The following is a 20,102-nucleotide window of genomic DNA, read 5'->3' as shown; positions in this document are numbered from 1 at the left end:
AAATAAATAAAAGTCAGTAAACATTAAAGAAATCAAAAATATAAAATATACAGTCATACCTCGGGTTGTGAACGCTGCGGGCTGCGGTCTGTGCTGAACCCGGAAGTACCGGAACAGGTTACTTCTGGGTCTCGAAGCTCGTGCATGCGCAGAAGCGCTGGAACCCGGAAGTAACCCGGCGCTGCGGGTTGCGAACGTGCCTCCTGCACGGATCACTTTTGCAACTTGAGGTATGACTGTACTCTCATTTTTTTCCATTTAAAATCAAATATCTAGATTACTTATGGTACTTGCCTTGTTTCATGTTTCTCATCAATACAAAAGAGCTGTATACAAAAAGCATTCACTTCTCCTTTATATGTAGGACGGAAAGGCTCTGTCTCCACAGTCAGAATGGATGGTGTCTTGGAGATTTTCAAATCCTTGCTTCTGCTGATTTCTAAACTGCTGGTTTCTGGCCGTTCTGATGAAACTCTAGCAAGTCCTCCCTCTCTCTACAGTGAGAAGCAATGAAAAAACAATTAAGATATTTCTAAATTCACTTTTTTAATGGTAGCTTTAACGTTATAAATAAAATGGCTTATAGCCCCCCCCCCAAGAGCAACTCTAAAAGTACAGTTTTATACACTAGTACAATTCAGTGGTACCTTGGGTTAAGTACTTAATTCGTTCCGGAGGTCTGTTCTTAACCTGAAACTGTTCTTAACCTGAGGTACCACTTTAGCTAACGGGGCCTCCCGCTGCCGTGGCGCCACCGGAGCACGATTTCTGTTCTCATCCTGAAGCAAAGTTCTTAACCTGAAGCACTATTTCTGGGTTAGCAGAGTCTGTAACCTGAAGCGTCTGTAACCTGAGGTACCACTGTACTGGTTTTGTTTAAACACTTACTGCCATGATAAATGCACAAAATTTGATGTGAACAACCCATTATTCAGAGTTTCAGTGTAACTTTTCTCTGATTGCTACTTGAGGCTAGGATGAGGATGAGGAATGGTGAGTGTGGAGTAAGTTAGTCCTCTCTATGACAGCCGTTTTACTTTTCAAAATCATCCATTCAATGTGCTTCCCCTCCCTTGCCAAGAGGAAAAAAATCCTATGTTTTTTCTCACTGTGAAGAGAAAGGCAGTTTGAAAGAGGTAATTTCAGAGGAAAAACGGCCAGCGGCTGAGTACCTCCTCCCAGTGGTGGAGGTGTTAGGATTCTTGCTCCGTGCTTGCAGTCATGGGATTGTTTTCTATCACATGACAGTGTATGTTTTCATTCCACAGTGTGGGAAGTGATGGAGAAAGGATGTTTGGAATACTGTGTTCCGTGATGTGGGACTTCTGTATTGTCCTTTGATCTTTCTCTTTGCTGTCTGGTGAGAAAGAGGAAGGAGCAGAGTCAGAATGCTCTGGGTGTATTATATGTAAATAAAGTAGTTTAGCCAAAATGCTGCGTTGCTGAGTCTGTTACTCAATCTGCTCACACTCTGCGGATCCTTAAGCATGCTGATGCCTCTTGGTATCAGCCACTGTGATGTTCAGGCTGGAGAAAGCTTTTGAAGCTCCTGAATGACCGATCAGGAGGGAGAGAACATGCCAGTCGGCATGTGTCTCTATTGAGGTCCTACATGCAAGTAGGACGAATCCTGACAGGAGGAAGGGGTGGAGCGGGCCGTCCCATGTGTCATCACTGGGGTGTGTGTGACAAAATGACAAAACTATGAGATTTTAAAAAAACCATATTGTATTAAAAAATGGGCTCACGAAACTTTTTAGTTCAGTCAACAAACATAAAGAAACGCGGCTGGCACTGGGCACCACACCGCGGGGGCTGGGACTTACCACCGGGCCTGCAGTGTGCCCGAGCCACGCGTCTCTCCTGAAAAGGCAGTGTGGGGCTTGTGTCTGCCCACCACCTCTCCCTCAGCCGCCCCACAGCTGAGGGGGAGGCGGTGGAGAGGCTCCACACAGCGCACCCCACCCCCATGGGCAGCTCGCCTCGCCCCCGGCTGCAGGACGTGTGTGCCGCACCGGGCACCCGAGCAGCTAGCTACACCGCTGCCTCCTCCTCACATGCCACATGATAGGATGGTTCCACTTGTCAATCACAGGTGTTCCACCAATGTACCTGTCATGATAACAGTGTATCAGGCATCCTGCTGGTTGGCCAGGGCTTCTGTCTAACCCTACAGCCTATCAGCAAACAGATCTTCAGTATAAGACTGAACCCTAAATATAACTTACAGGGAGTAATATCATTACAAAATAGCAATCTATCTGCATTCTTGGCAAAATCATCTCACAGAAAATCAGTTGAAAAATGGATCTAGAAAGAAACCAGAGGCCTTTCTCCTGGGTATAGTCGGCCAATTGGTGCCAAAGAAGGACAGAACTTTTTTCATGTACGCTACAGCAGCAGCAAGAATACTCATTGCAAAGCACTGGAAGACGCAAGATCTACCCACCTTGGAAGAGTGGCAGACGCAAGTAATAGACTACATGGAACTGGCAGAAATGACCGGCAGAATCCGAGATCAAGGGGAGGAGCAGGTGGAAGAGGACTGGAAGAAGTTTAAAGCTTATTTACAAAAACACTGTAAAATTTATGAATGCTGAAGGTTCTGAAAATGAAATGAAGGGGTTCTAGCTATTAAGTTAAATAAGATTATAAAGGGAAGGATAAAAAGTTTAAAATGAATAAATGAACGATCTTGCTGAACAATCGTTCTAATGTAGAATACAAGAAGGGAGGGTGGGTGGAAGTAAAGCGAATAAGGTTTTTGAAATTTATCAATATGAAAGAGAGTTCTTTTTATGGTAAATTTTTTCTTTTGTATTTTTCTTTTTTCTGTTTTTCCTGTTTGGTTTTTTGATGTCTGTTGTTTTGCTTTTTGTGATTCTTTTTATTGATGTTTTGTTGATGTTATTTTTTTGTAAAACTTTAATAAAATATTATTATAAAAAAAAGAAAAAAAAAGAAAAATGGATCTAGAAAAGGAGAAAATATCTGCTTTGGTCACAAATAAGAGTCATGTTAACCACTTCAGAAGCATGGCATGGTGTTAAAGGAGAGATTTATGCAGTAACTTTGAAGTGTACAATATCTGTTTGAATATTAAATGTGAAACCATTACATCTGGTTAGATCACTTATATTAATGCTACATAAATTGAAAAGATAGGCAGGAAATCATCACTTAAAATTAAATGTCGATAGAAAAGAGAATTAAGTTACGATGAATACAAATCCTAGCACTAAATAAGAAAAGATGCCAAACACGGTTTGCAGCGATGAATTGGCACCACATTTGAAACCAAGCCAGTACTTTCCAGAGTTTAATCTGATTATCTCCCCATATGTTCAAGGCAAGTTTCAGAAACAAATCAAGTTCAGTCAAAATACTATAAAACATGGGCCCTGAATTCAGCTGAACCCAATGAAACAAATTTCAAATTATGTACAATACCCAACATAATATCAGCGGATATGAAAAAGACACGATAGTCTAGTCACATATCAAGCCTGATGGTACGGAGAGAGCACAGTTGAAGCTCACCCAAATAGTGCACTTGGTACTTTTGTGAATGTGCGAGACCAACCTTTTATCTGTGAATGGGAGCAACCGAAAAGGTGCACAGAGGGGGGGAAACCTTTCTGAAATGGAGAAACTGAAAAGCAAGATGAGGACAAAAAATTACATAAAGAAGATGTGTAGAAAAGGCTAGTTTCTTGAAAAAGAGGAAGTAGCCTTTGAAGGGACATGGAACAACATAAAAGGGGGATTAGGAAAGTAGTCAAACAACTGCTGGACCACAAGGCTGAAATAAAAGAACAAAGACTGAGAATATCTGAAGTGCCAAGACCAAGCACCAACACTTTGCATGCATGTGTTTACCGTGTGTTTGCAGTCTTGCCTCCCCAGTAGTGGGAACAGTCAGCTTTCCCAATAACAGAAAGATGTAATATACAGAAATTTGAAGATTACTAAGTAGAGTGTGACAGAAATGCAAAAACAAGTGTACATAAGGCAAAGGCCCCATGTGATTTGGCTACTGTGTGGCCAAAAGTACTACAGGTAACTGAGCTGTGCAAGGCCAGACAAGACCCTAGACTTCTTCTCAACATTGGACCTAGGAAGGGGCGAGGATTGCTGCACAACTTCCATGACAATTCTTGCCCACCTTGCAAGAACTGAGGGGAAGGCTGGGGTTTCTCATCACACTTCTTACAACAGGTGAAAATGTGTAAGTACTGTATTTTTCAAACGAATTGAATGGATTCCGCCCTGGTTTTGGGACCGAGATGGCTCTGGTCGCCCTAGCAGATGATCTCCATAGACAACTGGATCGAAGCGGTTCAGGACTGCTGATTCTCTTAGATTTGTCAGCAGCCTTTGATATGGTTGATCACAATCTTCTGGACCACCGCCTCGCCGACGTGGGAATACAGGGCATAGCCCGTAAATGGCTGTGCTCTTTTACCTCTGGTCGGGGACAGAGGGTGGTGCTAGGGAGGGAGATGTCGTCGCGCCACTCCTCAGTGTGTGGAGTGCTGCAGGGTGCAATCCTCTCCTTGATGCTTTTTAACATCTTTATGCGCCCCCTTCCCAGATTGTCCGGAGCTTGGGGCTGGGTTGTCACCAATATGCTGATGACACTCAGCTCTATCTGCTGATGGATGGCCACATCGACTTGGCCACAGACACACTGACCAGATGTTTGGAAGCTGTGGCTGGATGGTTTTGTGGGAGCCGATTGAAACTAAATCCTTCGAAGACAGAGGTCCTCTGGCTGGGTCGGGATGGTATGGGAATGAGGGACCAACTGCCTTCTCTTACGGGGGCCCAATTAGTGTCATTGCCTTCCGTTAAGAGTTTGGGTGTAATCCTTGACGCCTCCCTTTTCCACGGAGGTTACAGCAACAGCCAATGCGACATTTTTACATCTTCGCCGCATCAAGCAGTTGGCCCCTTAGCTTTCCCGCCCCGACCTGGCCACAGTGATCTATGCGACGGTCATCTCCAGACTTGATTACTGTAATTCGCTCTACGCGGGGCTGCCCTTGAAGCTGTCCCAGTAATGCTGTAGAATGCTGCAGCGAAGCTCCTCACGGGGTCTCTGCCATGGGAGCATATTCACCCAGTGCTTTTCCAGCTGCACTGGCTCCCGGTGGAGTACAGATTTGTTCCGCCTGGCCTTTGGCTTAGAATCAATTTGATTCCCTCCCCCTCTTTCTTTTTTCCTTTCTCCTCCTGTGAAGAGGCTGCATCTTAATGTTTTAATTTGTATTTTAATATTGTTTTTTAAGTTGTATTTTAATCAGCTTGTTTTTATTATTGGTTGTTAGCCGCCCTTGGCTGGGGAGGGCAGGGTATAAATAAAATTTATTATTATTATTAGTAGTAGTAGTAGTAGTAGTAGTAGTAGTAGTATATACAAAATCGAAATGCAAAGCAATATGTTGCTCCAAACACAAGAGAATGCTGGGAATTGGTGTGGAGGGATGAAGGAGACAGAAGACTTAAGACACCCAGCGGCGGAGCAAGCTGCTTGGGCACCTGGGGGTGGGGGCGATCTGCCCAGGGGGCGGGGCGACTGCATGGGGGGGTGGAGATTCGGCACAGCGGCGATTGCACCTGGGGGGATTTTGTCACACCCCCTCAGGGATGACACCTGGGGCGATCCACCCCACAGCCCGCCCTTCCTACTCCCCTGAAGACAGCTGGTTGCAAAAAAAGGGGCAAGAGAGACAAGCTGACTCAGAAAAGAGAGGGGAAAGTAGAGAGGGTGAAGAATAGTGAGACCTGTCTGAAGCGCTTGAGGCCTGGTGCCAGAACAGAGAAGCCTTAGAGATCATATTGCCTGATATTAACCTGATGCTAAGAGAAGGTCCACTGCCAGAGGCTACGCAATAAGACCCAACCCTTGGAGAACACTCCAAACTGCAATGCCCGAGTGGCACATCAAACTTACCTGTGGTGGGATCCTGAGAGAAGAGACAGAAACTCTTACTGGCTCATTATCAACATTCCCTTCCCTGACTGACCTATTTCACTCAGCCCACAGTTGACTGATTTCTCCTAGTGCTGTAATTTGGGTTATATAAATTTTCCTTCTTTTGCTGAAACACAACAATGAACAATCTAAAGTTTTGTATCACCAACTGTTGTGTATGAACAAACTAAAGTTTTGTATCACCAACTGTTGTGTATCATTTTGTGATCAAAATGGGAGTGATTTAAGTAAGCTGGTTTTGTTACTTCTAAGGTAAGCAGAACTGGGAGAAGTTAAGATGCAGAATTTTCAGCCATTTAGCTCTAGATTCCAAGCACCATCACAGCCATTCTGTACCATTCTAGTCTGAGCTACCACCAGTACTAAAGAGTCTCCCATATTCTGAACTAGTGATAATGACTTAAATTTTGATGTCTAGCAGCAGAGAGAACATTTTAAAAGCAGAGAGAACATTTTTAAAGTATCAAGATATGAATAACTAAGGCTGTAAACTATTAATTTCAATGGGCCTCACCTCTGACGTTGTACGAAGAATGCTTTCTCTTTTACTAGCATTTGTGCTAGCATGTGAAGCTTGAGAAAGGAAGCTCCCAATTTTGCTACCTCTCTGAAGAAATACAAATAAATGAATATGAAATGTTTTGTTAAACACTATGTGTACATCTCTATAGTGAAACAATCAGTATCAATGTTTTAAATAATTTCCAGAGGGACAGCCATGTTAGTCTCTTGCAGCAAAAACAATGAAGAGTCTTATGGCACCTTAAAGACTAACAAAGTCATTAAGAAACTTTTGAAGCCCCACCCCATAAAGCTGGTCTTTTTTAACTGATCTCCTTTAAATTTTCCTTATCGGTTTTTATTCATCCATTATCTATGCTTAATCAAGTATTCTATGTATATGTTTTAATCTACATTTGGCTCTTGTTCCCAATTAATTTAATAATTATCTGCTTAGAGATACTGTTATGCTATTTATTTAGATGTTTTGCTTATGCTGATCTGTGACCATAATAAAGTAAATTCATTCATTCATTATGATCCAGAAACTCCAGCGGGTGCAGAATGTCGCGGTGAGGCTCCTTACAGGGTCCTTGCCACGGGACCACATTCATCCAGTGCTTTACCAACTGCACTGGCTCTCGGTGGAGTTCAGGGTCAAGTTTAAGGTGCTGGTTTTGACCTTTAAAGCCCTACGTGGCCTAGGACCCACATACCCACGGGACTGCCTCTCCTGGTATATCCCAGAGGACCTTAAGGTCCACAAATGACAACACTTTGGAGGTCCCAAGTCACAAGGTGGTTAGATTGGTGTCAACTAGGGTCAGGGCCTTTTCAGTACTGGCCCCGACTTGGTGGAACACTGTCACAAGAGACTAGGGCCCTGCGGGACTTGACATCTTTCCGCAGGGCCTGCAAGACAGAGCTGTTCTGCCTGGCCTTTGGTTTGGACTCAGTCTGACCCTCATGTTTTCCCTCCCCTTACAGTTTTGATCCATGGGCTACTTTTAAAATGAGGCTGCATTTTAAATTGCATTTTAACCTGTATTTTAAATTGTTTTGTTGTTGTTGTTTTCCCCTATTATGTTTTGCTTTATTATAATTTGCTTTATTATAATTGTATAATTATAATTTTACTGGTGTTAGCCGCCCTGAGCCTGGCTCTGACTGGGGAGGGCGGGGTATAAATAATAATATTTTTTAAAAAAATATTATTTCATAATTATTATTATGAAACAAGCTTTCATAACAATACAGTGCACTTCATCAGATGCTTGAAGTGTTATCCTATGTGTGTGAACTAGGATATGGGAGACTGGGGTTCAAATCCCCACTTGGCCGTGAAGCTCACTGGGTGACCTTGGGCCAGTCACTGCCTCTCAGCTTAATCTACCTCACAAGGTTGTTATTGGGATTAGCTGAGGAGGGGCAGTCATGTACACTACCTTGAGCTCCTTGGAGAAAAAGGTAAGATATAAATACAATCAATATAATATATAATAAATAGAGAAGCAGGTTTGTACTCTGAAAGTGCTTCTGGAATCATCTCTGTCACAAGAGGTGACCTCAATGGATAGGAGAGGCTTTCACCAACTTTGGCTAGTAGGACAACTGTGGCCATTTTTGGACCAGAATAGCCTAACCACTACCATATATGTGGTGGTAACCTACAGACTGGATTGCTGCAATGTTCTCTATGTAGGGCTGCCCTTGAGACTGCCCTGGAAGCTGTAACTAGTGCAAAATGCAGTGGCTCCCTGCGGAAGAAGGGAGCCATATTACACAAGAGCTAAAAGAATTGCACTGGCTGCAAATTAGTTACTGGGGCTGGTGCATAAAGCCCTATATGGCTTGTGACCAGGACACCTAAAAGACTGTCTCATCCCTTATACACCCAACTGATCACTGTACTTTGCAGGAGAGGGCATCTTGCAGGCACCACCCTATCTGTGGGTGCATTCCGCATACTGTAGGAACCTGGACTTTAGTGTAGTGGTGCTACCTTTAGAACTCTGTCCTATTACATATATAAGACAGGAACAATTTCTGCTGTCTTTTGGACATCTGTTGAAGACTTTCAACTTTCAACAAACCCCATCCCTAGCTCCACACCATTCCTCTTCAAGTCTGCTCCAACCCTGTGTTTGCCTGACAGAGAAAGACTTTCCCTGGTCTCCCCCAGGTTTCTCAAGCTATCTTCACTGCTTCTTGGTCTACTTCAGTCTTTTTAATTAAGGGGGGCCAAGGATCTTGGGAGACTCAGGCAGCTGGGTGCCTTACTCTGCATATTATCATGGAAAATATGCTTCTCTTTCTGAATCACAGAGCTAAAAGTGGGCACAAACTAGACTTACATTTATGTCCCACCTATATCAGTGAGGAAGATAAACATGCAACTAGTTCACTCTTCTGAAGTGCAAATGGACTCAAAAGTGACCATGTTTTGATTGTACTTAGTGTATATTGTCAGTTAATTGCATGTGAACTGCCCTGAGACCTCCAGGTATAGGGTGGTGCATAAACTGAATGAATGAATGAATGAATGAATGAATGAATGAATGAATAATAGTTTCTGAGAGTTTTATATGTTTGTATATTGTTAACAATACACTTTTTAAAAATGTGCCTTTCCATCATTCATTTCCAAACGCTGTGAGACATCACTTATACCATGTCATATGATTTCTAAAGTCACCTTCTGTTCAATCGCTTTGTTTTCAGTCTAATGAATTCTTTGTGATATTTACCTCACTATCCATATCTGGTGTTTCTTCTTTTTGACTTGTTACACTGGTTTCATCAGCTGGATGGAGGTGAGAAGTGAAGAGAGAATAAAAAGAAGAAAATTAAGAGATTAATAATGGGATCAATAATGAAATGGAAAGCAACACTAAGTAATTTCTCTTGCAAGCTTGTGTTCTGAGTTTTTATATTCTGTGCTATACATTTATTCAGTTTTGGACAGCAGGAAGGGGGACCCCATGGCCCTCCAGATGCTGCTGGACTCCAACTCCCATCGGCCTCAGCCAGCATGGCCCATGGCTAAGGATGCTGGGAGTTGCAAGCCCAACAACATATGGAGGAGGACTGGCTCCCCAGTTTGAGGCAAGGTAATAGTACCATAAAATTTTTAGTATCCCTCATTAGATGCTGAAACTGCTGCTTTGAGAGCAATGTTACCAATTTTCTAAAGACTTTTGTGACGCAACACTTTTGCATTAAAAAGTTCCTGTTGCTTTAAGCACTGAACAAAATACAAATCTATTTGCTATTCTCCTTGTTCCATCTTACTTTATTTCTCTGCTGCCCTTGGTATATTCAAAATGGTATAATCAATTCTTCTATTATATCCATCCTTAAAACTACTTACGGCTGAGGTTCTTCTTTTCCTGTTACATGTTTGGCTCTTTTCTGCTTTCCCAAATTTGAATTTCTTTTTAAAAAGGGGATGGGGCCTAACTCACTCCTTTTCATGCATTTGAGTGTACTTTCACATTTAGTTTGGCATAATGTGAAGGATATAGTGAAATAGTGACGATTTGGTCATTCAAGAGTACAGTAGTACCTCGGGTTAAGAACTTAATTCATTCCGGAGGTCCGTTCTTAACCGGAAAATGTTCTTAACCTGAAGCACCACTTTAGCTAATGGGGCCTCCTGCTGCTGCCGCGCTGCCACCAGGTGATTTCTGTTCTCATCCTGAAGCAAAGTCCTTAACCTGAAGCACTATTTCTGGGTTAGCAGAGTCTGTAACCTGAAGTGTCTGTAACCTGAAGCGTATGTAACCCGAGGTATTTACTATTTTGCATCTCCTTGACTGCCTTGACTGATGTTGCAATAAATTTCTTCATTGGTTTCCCAAACAGACATCTGGGGATTAATACATGTACATTCCAGAAAGACTAATAGGACTTGAGAGTCTGTTAATTGCCTGCACAACTAAGATACTGTTATGATACATTATTCACATTTATTTATATATTGCTTTTAAACTGCCAATGCCTCAAAGCTGTGAAAATCTTAAAACAAAATACCTAATACAGATCATTTAAGTGACACAGAGAAATTACTGTATTTTTCGTCCCATAGGACGCACCGGACCATAGGACACACCTAGTTTTTTGGGGGGGAAATAAAGGGGGGGGATTCCCTTTATTTCCCCCCCAAAACCAGGTCGGGGAACAGCGGGATGGCGGCGCTGTGCCTCCCCGCTGTCCCCCAGCTTGTGGGGCTGGCGCTGGGGAGAGGCGCACTTCTCCCCAGCGCCAGCCTCCAAACCAGGTCGAGGAACAGCGGGATGGCAGCGCTGCGCCTCCCCGCTGTCCCCCGAGCTTGTGGAGCTGCCCGATGTCTTCCCGAAGCGCGGGGCGCTCTGCTTTCAGCGCGCCCCGTGCCCCAGGAAGCAGGCTGCTATCCGCGGCCTAGGAAGCCTTGCGGGAACTCCCGCAGGGCTCCCTAGGCTGCGGATGTCTTCCTGAAGCGCCAGGCGCTCTGCTTCCAGCGCCGGGCTCCCGAGGGTTGCGCAGAGCTTCCTGAAGCCTGGAGAGCGAGAGGGGTCGGTGCGCACCGACCTCTCTCGCTCTCCAGGCTTCAGCGAAAGCCTGTATTCGCCCCATAGGACGCACACACATTTCCCCTTCATTTTTGGAGGGGGAAAAGTGCATCCTATAGGGCGAAAAATACGGTAGTAAGCAAAGCAATATGACAGCAAATTCACAACATATGAGAGCCAGAGTAAATCCTTCCCAAGGTAGAGAATTAAAGGGTATTTTCATAAGCTTCATATCCTACACACTTAGGCTTCAATAATTCAAAATCAAGTCCTATTGAATTCAACGAGGCTTATTCTCAAGTAAATGTGGTTTCAACTGCAGCCTTAGGAAACATGAACAGATAATGAAAAACACTAACAGTAAAAAAACAAGCTTACCCTACATGGCATAATTAAGGATGCTCTAACCACAACATATTCTAACTATTTCGGGTGAACAAGTAATTAGCATACTTAACTGCCAAATAATATTTTTTAATCTAATAGGGTTACATTTTATATGCAAATTAATTAGAGCTTCAGAACTTCCTTTAAACATGCTTATAATTCACCAGCATCAATTTAATTACTGCATTATTACTGTGATTTAGATATGCCAAGAATAAATATTGGAGGACCATAACCCTCATTTTAACTATATTTTTAAAAAAGTCCTTAAACAATATCATAGGAAGAGATGAATTAATACTGGAGGTGAAAATCAGCAGGTTGGCTGAAAAAGTCAATTCAATGTGAAAGCTACAACAGAATAATTCATTCTCTGTTAGAAATGCTGTAACTACTAATTTCTAATTCCAGATACAGCAACAACCAAATTACTATAATTATTGTGAAAAATACCACTTACATCAAGATGGCTCAAAAATGGTTTTTTATTACATTTTCAGAGAGAAAAAATATATAATCATTTTCAAGCTAATCAGTTCAAAACCCCTTTTTTATTAAAGCTGCATGAAAACATAATTATTTGTAACAGCAAACCTATGAAACAGCATTTGTCAAACCAAGTGCAAAACATAATGGTAGCATCCCCTGCTGGTGTAAAATTTTGCATGGGTTAATTTAACCACATTTCAAAGCTACACACAATAGCGTAACCACCAAAGCAGGTATTGGAAGCTGCACATTTACTTGCAAGAGCTCAGTTAAAGCCCCTGATGGTAATGCATTTTTCCCAGGCTCATGCATGTCATTATCTTTCAGTTATAAGTTAACAATGTTCACACTTCAATATGCTAGAATAACTTGAGAAAATAGAAAATTTACAATGGGTGTATTTGCCTTATTGCACGACACTGTGACTGTGCTCCAACCTGCACCGCTTTAACCATGAAAAATGGATTGCGTTCAAGTAGGGTCGCCATATTTCTAGAAGTAAATTCAGGACAAAAACTTATTGAGCTCTTTTTGGGAAATGTCTGGGAAATTCCAGATGTATGGCAACCCTAGTTCAGGTGAAGATTTCTTCACAGGACAACTGGAACATACATAGAAAAACTAAGGTCTACAGTTAGAGCAAGCTGGAATTAGAAAGAGAAAGGTCCACCTAATGGACTGAAAGAGCACAGGAAGTAGCTGCTTACTCACTGAGTTTGAATATTTTTTGCCATGGACTTTGGTGCAGATATTAACTCATGTGACCCTCTAATGCCCATGGAAAACATTCATACCAAGTACTTCCCCTTGTTTCTCACTGGAGGCAGCGGGGGGGGGGGGGGTGTAGGATTCTCTCTGTAATAACAGACTCTCACCTGGGGGCTAGGTATAGAAACCACTTTCTCAAACCTTCTGACAGACTGGGCAATTTCACCTATTTCCTTTCTCCTCTGAACAAAAAAAGAGGAAAAAATCTACTATAAAAATGAGTTCCTTATATAAATACCACCTACTTCCCTTGTCTCTCACCTGAGCGTTTAACAATATTCAAACCAATGCAGTTAATTAAACTGTACAAAGCGTTGCATTTTTACCTATGTCACTTGGCTTCCGTGGGGGCTTCAGAATGTCATCTGGGTGTGGTTTACATAGTCCGTGGAAGGGACCCAAGTCAAAACAGTCATGAAGCAACTGTATACTCACTTCAGAGCATACACTCATGAAGCCCACTGCTACGCCATCATCCTGAAACATGATAATTGAACAGATGTCAATCTTTTTAAAAAAAGTATTTCAAAAGCTAAGAAGGGACACCAGTGCTTTTTTCTGGGGGGATGCAGGGGTACGCATACCCCCCTAAACATTTTGTGGATCTAAGTTTGGCCTCATTGGGGGCAGTATTTCAATATGAGTAGGAAAATGAGAGTACCCCTAAACATTTTTTTTTAGAAAAAAAGGACTGAGGGAAGCCATTGGCCAATCTAATTCAATGTGCCCTAAAGAATGCTTTCTCATATAACACAGCTAAAGAATGTCTGGCAGAGAATATCTTAAATAGAAATATTTACAAGAAATATATATTTATTCTGGAGAAATTTTAAGAGCAAACCGAGCAATGTATTATAATGTAGAATTTGATTAGAGAAGTGTACCGTACTTTTCTCTCTATAACACGTAGATTTTTTCTCCTAAAAAGTAAGGGGAAATGTCTGCGCGTGTTATTGAGTGAATGTGTGGTCCCTGGAGCTGGCTGGCCCGAGCGCAGGGGCAAAAATCAGACAAAAATCCAATCACGAGCGTCACGGAGGAGGGAGCTCCGTGAGAGAGGAAGCTGTTGCTTTCCTGCATTCTGCCTCAGGGTCCTATTGCCCACCCACTTCTGTTTCAGTTCCTGTTTGCTCAAACGGAACAAAGAGCAAGCAAATCCCCTCCCCTCCAGGCAAGCAGAGGGGAAAGGAAAGGATCGCGTCCTTCCTTCTAATTCCTCTCCGTGCTCCGGTGCTGCTGCATCCAGGGAAGCATTTTAGGGACTCGCAGGCAGCCGGAAAACATGCAGGGGGGGGGGGGGAGAGAGAGAGAGAGAGAGAGAGAGAGAGAGAGAGGGCTGGCTTGGGTGTGTGTGTGGGGGAAAACTTTTGCCTTCCTTTCCTCCCTCCCGTTAAACCCCTCTCCTGCATTCTTAGCCACACTCCTCTCGTGCTCCTTGTCCCTTCTGTGTTTTTCCTTCCCTCCCCACTTAAAACGTGGTTACAAAGCATGGATCCACATGGATCCTCAGGATCTTTGCATTGGGTCACCCCAAATTCACCATCAGATCACATAGCATGTTCATGGCTACAGCCTGCACCAAAAAAATCACGCACCCACTGTTGCCTGGGGCCACAATGGTGCAAAAACATGGTTACAAAGCACAGATCCACAGGGATTCTCAGGATTTTTGCATTGGGCTACCCCAAACTCACCATCAGACCACAGCATGAGGCACAAAAATGATACATCCACTGTTTCATTCAGAATTCCCCCCCCCCCTTGTTTTCCTCCTCTAAAAACGATGTGCGTGTTATGGTCAGGTGCGTGTTATAGAGCAAAAAATATGGTATTTGTTAATATGCAATGCCAAATGCAATGTGAAATACAGTGGTACCTCGGGTTAAGTACCGTATTTTTCGCCCTATAGGACACACTTTCCCCCCTCCGAAAATGAAGGGGAAATGTGTGTGCGTCCTATGGGGCGAATGCAGGCTTTCGCTGAAGCCTGGAGAGCGAGAGGGGTCGGTGCGCACCGACCCCTCTGGCTCTCCAGGCTTCAGGAAGCTCTGCGCAGCCCTCGGGAGCCCGGTGTGAAGTCACGCCGGACTCCCGAAGGCAGCGCAGAGCTGCCTGCAGTCCCGGGCTTCGCATTTTAATGTGCTTGTAACTGCCACTGTGCTAACCCTGCTATGTGAGAGTAAAGAATCGCTCTTCCACACCTCTCTCCTGGATAGGAAATGCCCAAAGACCTCCTGATTGTATTATATGGACCCCTCAAAGTGGTAGAAATTACAATCTATTTAATAACAGCTTACTGAATAGTCATTTGACAAGACTGAAAAAGATCCCATTACAACAAAAACATGGTTAATAAGAACAAAAAAAATTCCTTCCAGTAGCACCTTAAAGACCAACTAAGTTAGTTCTTGGTATGAGCTTTCGTGTGCATGCACACTTCTTCTTCAGAACTTGGGAAATTAAAAAATACAAGCAAAGATAGATACTTGAATGAATCCTAAGCAGGTTTATTCAGAAGGTCTCCTTGATAAATACACTTAGGATTTTCCCAGTCAAAATTTGTATAATTAAACTTTAGAGCAAGTGTGGGGAACCATCCTTCACCTTCCTCTCCCAGGACTAATTTTCAATGGGACAATTTTTGTTGGCACTGCACTCGGGAAGAAAAAGAGCAAACTCCTCCTCTGCATTTTGTGTTTCCAGTGAAAAGCAGGGCTGCCTGCCTTTACTACTGCTGCTGCTGCTGCTGCTGCTGCTGTGAGTGACTTCATGTTTAGTGCTACATCTTGTTAGGCCCTTTGTTACACACAGAAGTCATAACACCAAGGAAAATGGCCCTGTCTTTTAGCATCATGCAATTGTTTGACTAACAGTATTAGACAAAAATAGCTTTCCAAGTGGTTCAACTTTTCGTCTAGGTCCTAAACCAATATTTTTCTAAAGAACTGAATTGACACAGCTGGCATCAACACTTCAATAAAAATAAAAACACATATAGTTCCCCTTCCCCCTTGATCATTTGTTTGCTTAGCTGAACAAAGCTGGAGCCCTGCAGTTGCTTGGCTCCAGTGTAATTTTAGGCCCAAGGCTCAGCTGAAGCTGATTAAACAATCTATCTGCCATATGTGCAGAAAGAACCCGCCAGCTTCATTCTTTGGAGGGCAAACTGACTTCTATCTTGGCCCACACGGCAATGCTTTCCCAAGCTACAGCAGCACTGATGAACCTCTGAAGGATTTTCTTGGGTTTGTATTGATAATTGCCAGACAAGGGTGCAATATTTATAAGATAAGCTTTGAACAAGTGTTTTACTCTGCTAAATGATTAATTGAAATCAAGCTGTAAGCAAGCTACACTGGTGTCATTTAAACTAAGGAGTTTATTAAAAATACTCTGCACCACTGTTTTTCAACCTCTTGAGACTGATGAACCTTTTTTGCACTCAAAATTAAATAGGCCCATGAACTCATAACACTTGAACACATGGTGATGCATCTCCCTTAAAAACAGATAAATAGATAAATACATAATTTATGACTAAAATTGACATACCACTGGCTAGTATTTTATTTTTGCTAGCATTTTTTAAGCTAAAGTTTCACAACTATACTCTGCCAATTCTTTAATTCTTCGCTTACTGATAATTAATTGCTGCATTGATTCAAGAGCGGCAGGCAAAGCCCTGAAGATGATTCACCAAGAGGGAAGTCCCACAGCCAGCCCTTTCCCCCTGGAAGTACTAGATCCTTAAGATGATGTAAAAGAATAAACACTTTCCCTCTAATGAACTCCATAGCAGAGTTTACAGTTACTACTGCGAAACTAAAACAAGAAACTGGCTGGCAACTGCTTTTCAATCATAAGCAGTCACTTCTGCCTAACCTTAGCAATACTAAGGCAAAGAAACCAATGTTTCATTGGACTGAAGTCAGAACATGGCAGAGAGCACTAGCAAACCAATGAAATCCAAGGGCTTATAACAAACCTAGAATACTAATTCTATTACAGTACTTATTATTCTGTTGCTTGGAGACAGAACTTCCCAGTTACTTCTGATGCTATGACAAATCCCTATATTCTGATTTAGACCAACAGTGGCATCTAAAGTATCTGGGAATCTGGATTCTTACATGGAAGCCATATTTTTTGTTTTACTTCCATTCAACTTTCTTTATACTCTGCCAAAGGAAGGATGGGTTTCTACTGGCCTCAGATTACCACAAAAATGTGAAGCATCACCTTAGTGCTTTAGTCTCCTTGGGAAGCACATTAAACAACTGACCCGAGATGCTCTGTAAGGGACTAAGTGTTCTCAGACTGTGGTTTTGCTTAAATTTAAAAGTCTATGAATGTGATCTGCTGCCTTATCTTCTTCCTCCTCTTCCCCACCAAACAAACATTGACAGTTAACCTCACTGGTTTTAAAAAGGCATTTCTCCAGTATTACTCACTGAAATCTTCCTCGTGTGCTAGACTGCACAGTTATAAGCTAGCCCTTGTGCTCTGTTTTACAAGGATTTGTTAAAGCCTGTGTCCTTTGGAGTTTGGGAAAACTTTTTATTTTGTCTAGAAGTGGAATAGAGGAAGGACACTTATCAGTAGGGCTTAGAACTGGGATGGAGAACCTATTGCTGGGCAACCACTCCCAGAATCCCTGACCACTGGCCATGCAGGCTGGGGCTGATGGTTTCCTATCCCTGACTTACAAACGCTTCTCCAAACAGACAGCCTCAACCAGACTTACCCAACCTGGTGCCTTCTAGATATTTGGACCACAAGTCCCATCAGCCCCAGCCAGCTTGGAAGTTGTAGTCCAAAACACCTGGAGGGGACCATGTTGGAGAAGGCTGGCCTCGGGTTTGTCAGGCTAGGTCCAGCCTGACAGGTAGCAGCCGGTCAGGATTATTTTGGGGGAACCTCTACAAAAAAGGGGGTCCATCCTCCCTCCATCAGCAAAGATGCCACTAATTTTGTAGCTGGCCTGAGCTCATAGGAAACAATGAGAAAACCCATGATTTATTTGTACCACTGCCCTTCCCACCAGGAAAAAAGACTTCTGCAAAGGCAGTTCTGTTCTCTTATTTTCTGTGAATGTTTTTGTTTTGTATGTGTAGATTTTCCAATGAAAATGCAAATATTGTTCTTTGTTATTATCCTAGTGTAACAAGTTGAAAAGGAGTTTGTGGCTCTGCATGGTTCATGTCAACTCTGCAGTGTAGTCTGCTATTAACACTGCAGGTGAAAGGTTAGGACAAATCAGAGATATACACAAGAAACTTGCAACAGAATTCAGTATTATTATACCTGAATTGGAGGTACAGACAGCAATCAGGGAAGGAGGACTATAAGACAGATTGCAACAGAAGCACTGGGGAAGGGAGTGATCAACTCGTTATCTAAAGGCAATGTTTGCAATCAAAATGCTCCCACTTTGCGCCCACAGGTATTCATTAGCAAAGCGTAAAATGAAAACTCCAAGTCAAACTGGGTGCCAGGTGCTGTGTTTTTATTGTTGCGTTTATATCCAAGCTTTTTTTCCCTCCAAGGAGTACATGGGATGGGTCTCCCGCTCCTCATTTAATCCCCACAATAACCCTGTGAGGTAGGTTAGGCTGAGAGGCAGTGGCTGGCAAAGGTTACCCAGTGAGCTTCATGGCCAAAAGGGGATTTGAACCCTAGTTTCCTAGGCCCTAGTTCAACACGCTAACCACTATACTAGACTGTCTAGATATTTATAAAGTGCTGTTGAGTGAGAGATGAGATAATGTTTTTTCCCCAGTTGTTAGGCAGACTCAGTAGTAACTTTTTTAATGGAGTTGTGTTTTATAAAACCTCATATTTTCTGTACTACTATCCTATAATGTAACCGTAGCAGATGATTTAAAACAGAAACATAAGCCCACAACCAAATATCCCACAGAATAAAGGAATCAGTTCAGTTCAATATAAAGAAATTAACAGATGCCAAACAAACATTAAATGATTTCTATACTAAAAAGTGAAAAGCCAGTAGAATCCTGGTTTTGCCAACTCAACCCTTGATACACCAGATTCTGCTAAGCTCTATCCATGATTTACCAAGTGCCAATCAGCTTTTCCCATGCTCTGCCCTTGACATGCCAGTTTGTGCCATTCCTCAGCCTCACATGGGAGGGGCAGGATTTTTAAAACCAGAAGTTAACAACCCCAAGTAATACCAAAGACTTATGGTATCTAAAAATATTTCAGCCTCTAACTGCTTCTCTGCTGCTATTATCTGTTGAGCACACGTCCATTTTTCTGGATGCTGTATTTCTTTGACATGTGATGCAAATGTGACTAAATAAGTAAAATTTCAACACTAAATTATGAAAGATAACACTTATGACAAATCCTGGCTGGAGTCATCTATCAAAGGTATGCCAAAGATAGAATACATGTCTTTAGCAAGGTGGGGACTACCCATTGCCTCTGCTTTATTTTCCTTCTCAGGAGAGGTGAATTTCTGTGTAAATTTAAGATCAAAGACTGCTTGGATTATTTCTTTCACAGAAACAGAGGTGTATTATAAGCAACCCTGATCATCCAAACACTGCAGATCATATGCAAAAAATGAAGTGATGGCAGTGTGTCCCAACCTCCAGATGAACTGTTGTTTTCTCAGGTATTTGGAAATTAATCCAAGCTACCCTCCTATTGGCACATACAGTAACCATCAAAAAGGCAAAAAGCAGTAGACCAGCAGTTATTTTGTAATAAGATTATGACTCACCTCACAAACTACAGCACGATTCTCTTCATCTTGTGCTTCTATCAGTTCAGCAAGGAAGTAATCTCCATAGGTTTTTCTCAGGGTATCATTGTGGCGTGCAAAGATAGGGGTGAGATCATCATGGTCTTCCACTCTACAGATGAGATGACTTGTTTAAGAATGTCTGGAAACAATCTACATTTTACTTTGCAGAAGACAAAGTTTACAAAAAAAAAAAATCATGTGGAAGATATTCAATGTATAGAGGATCTTCTTAAAATCAGGATGAGCATTTACAGTAGGTGACCTTGAAATATATTCCATTTAATTTGATATTTCAGTGAACTTGTGAAATGGCCCTTGCACCCAAATTCAAGTCATTCAAATGAATTTGAGGCAAAGCTTACCATATACCAATAAATTTCAGTTTGTGTTTCAGCACTGCAGCATGCAAAACAATAAAACAGGCATAGGCAAACTCGACCCTCCAGGTGTTTTGGGACTACAACTCCCATCATCCCTAGGTAACAGGACCAGTGGTCAGGGATGATGGGAATTGTAGTCTCAAAACAGCTGGAGGGCCGAGTTTGCCTATGCCTGCAATAAAACAGAGTTTCTCTGATCACATTTAGAATGCCTCTCTCTCAAAAGTAATGAAAAATTATCAGTTATTTTCCAT

The 20,102-nt window shown here is 42.4% G+C and overlaps 1 protein-coding gene across 7 annotated transcripts in view; it reads right to left on the bottom strand.

Annotated features, from left to right (window-relative positions):
• The window catches only part of CFAP61 (cilia and flagella associated protein 61), a 126,294-nt gene that overhangs the window by 91,018 nt on the left and 15,174 nt on the right, over positions 1-20,102 (bottom strand). For 6 of the 7 annotated variants that reach the window (XM_028738344.2, XM_028738347.2, XM_028738349.2 and 3 more), the window contains 5 exons: positions 19,445-19,577; positions 13,020-13,170; positions 9,247-9,302; positions 6,513-6,605; positions 295-494 (listed from right to left, as the gene is read on the bottom strand). In XM_028738344.2, the coding sequence (XP_028594177.2) occupies positions 295-494; positions 6,513-6,605; positions 9,247-9,302; positions 13,020-13,170; positions 19,445-19,577 (633 nt within the window). The remainder of the gene's footprint in view (positions 1-294; positions 495-6,512; positions 6,606-9,246; positions 9,303-13,019; positions 13,171-19,444; positions 19,578-20,102) is intronic. The other variant, XM_028738346.2, reaches the window with a different exon arrangement.

This window comes from Podarcis muralis, chromosome 8 (assembly GCF_964188315.1).
Source record: "Podarcis muralis chromosome 8, rPodMur119.hap1.1, whole genome shotgun sequence".
NCBI lineage: Eukaryota > Metazoa > Chordata > Lepidosauria > Squamata > Lacertidae > Podarcis > Podarcis muralis.
Note: the sequence above shows the minus strand (reverse complement) of the source record. Positions and strands in the feature narration are given on the sequence as shown.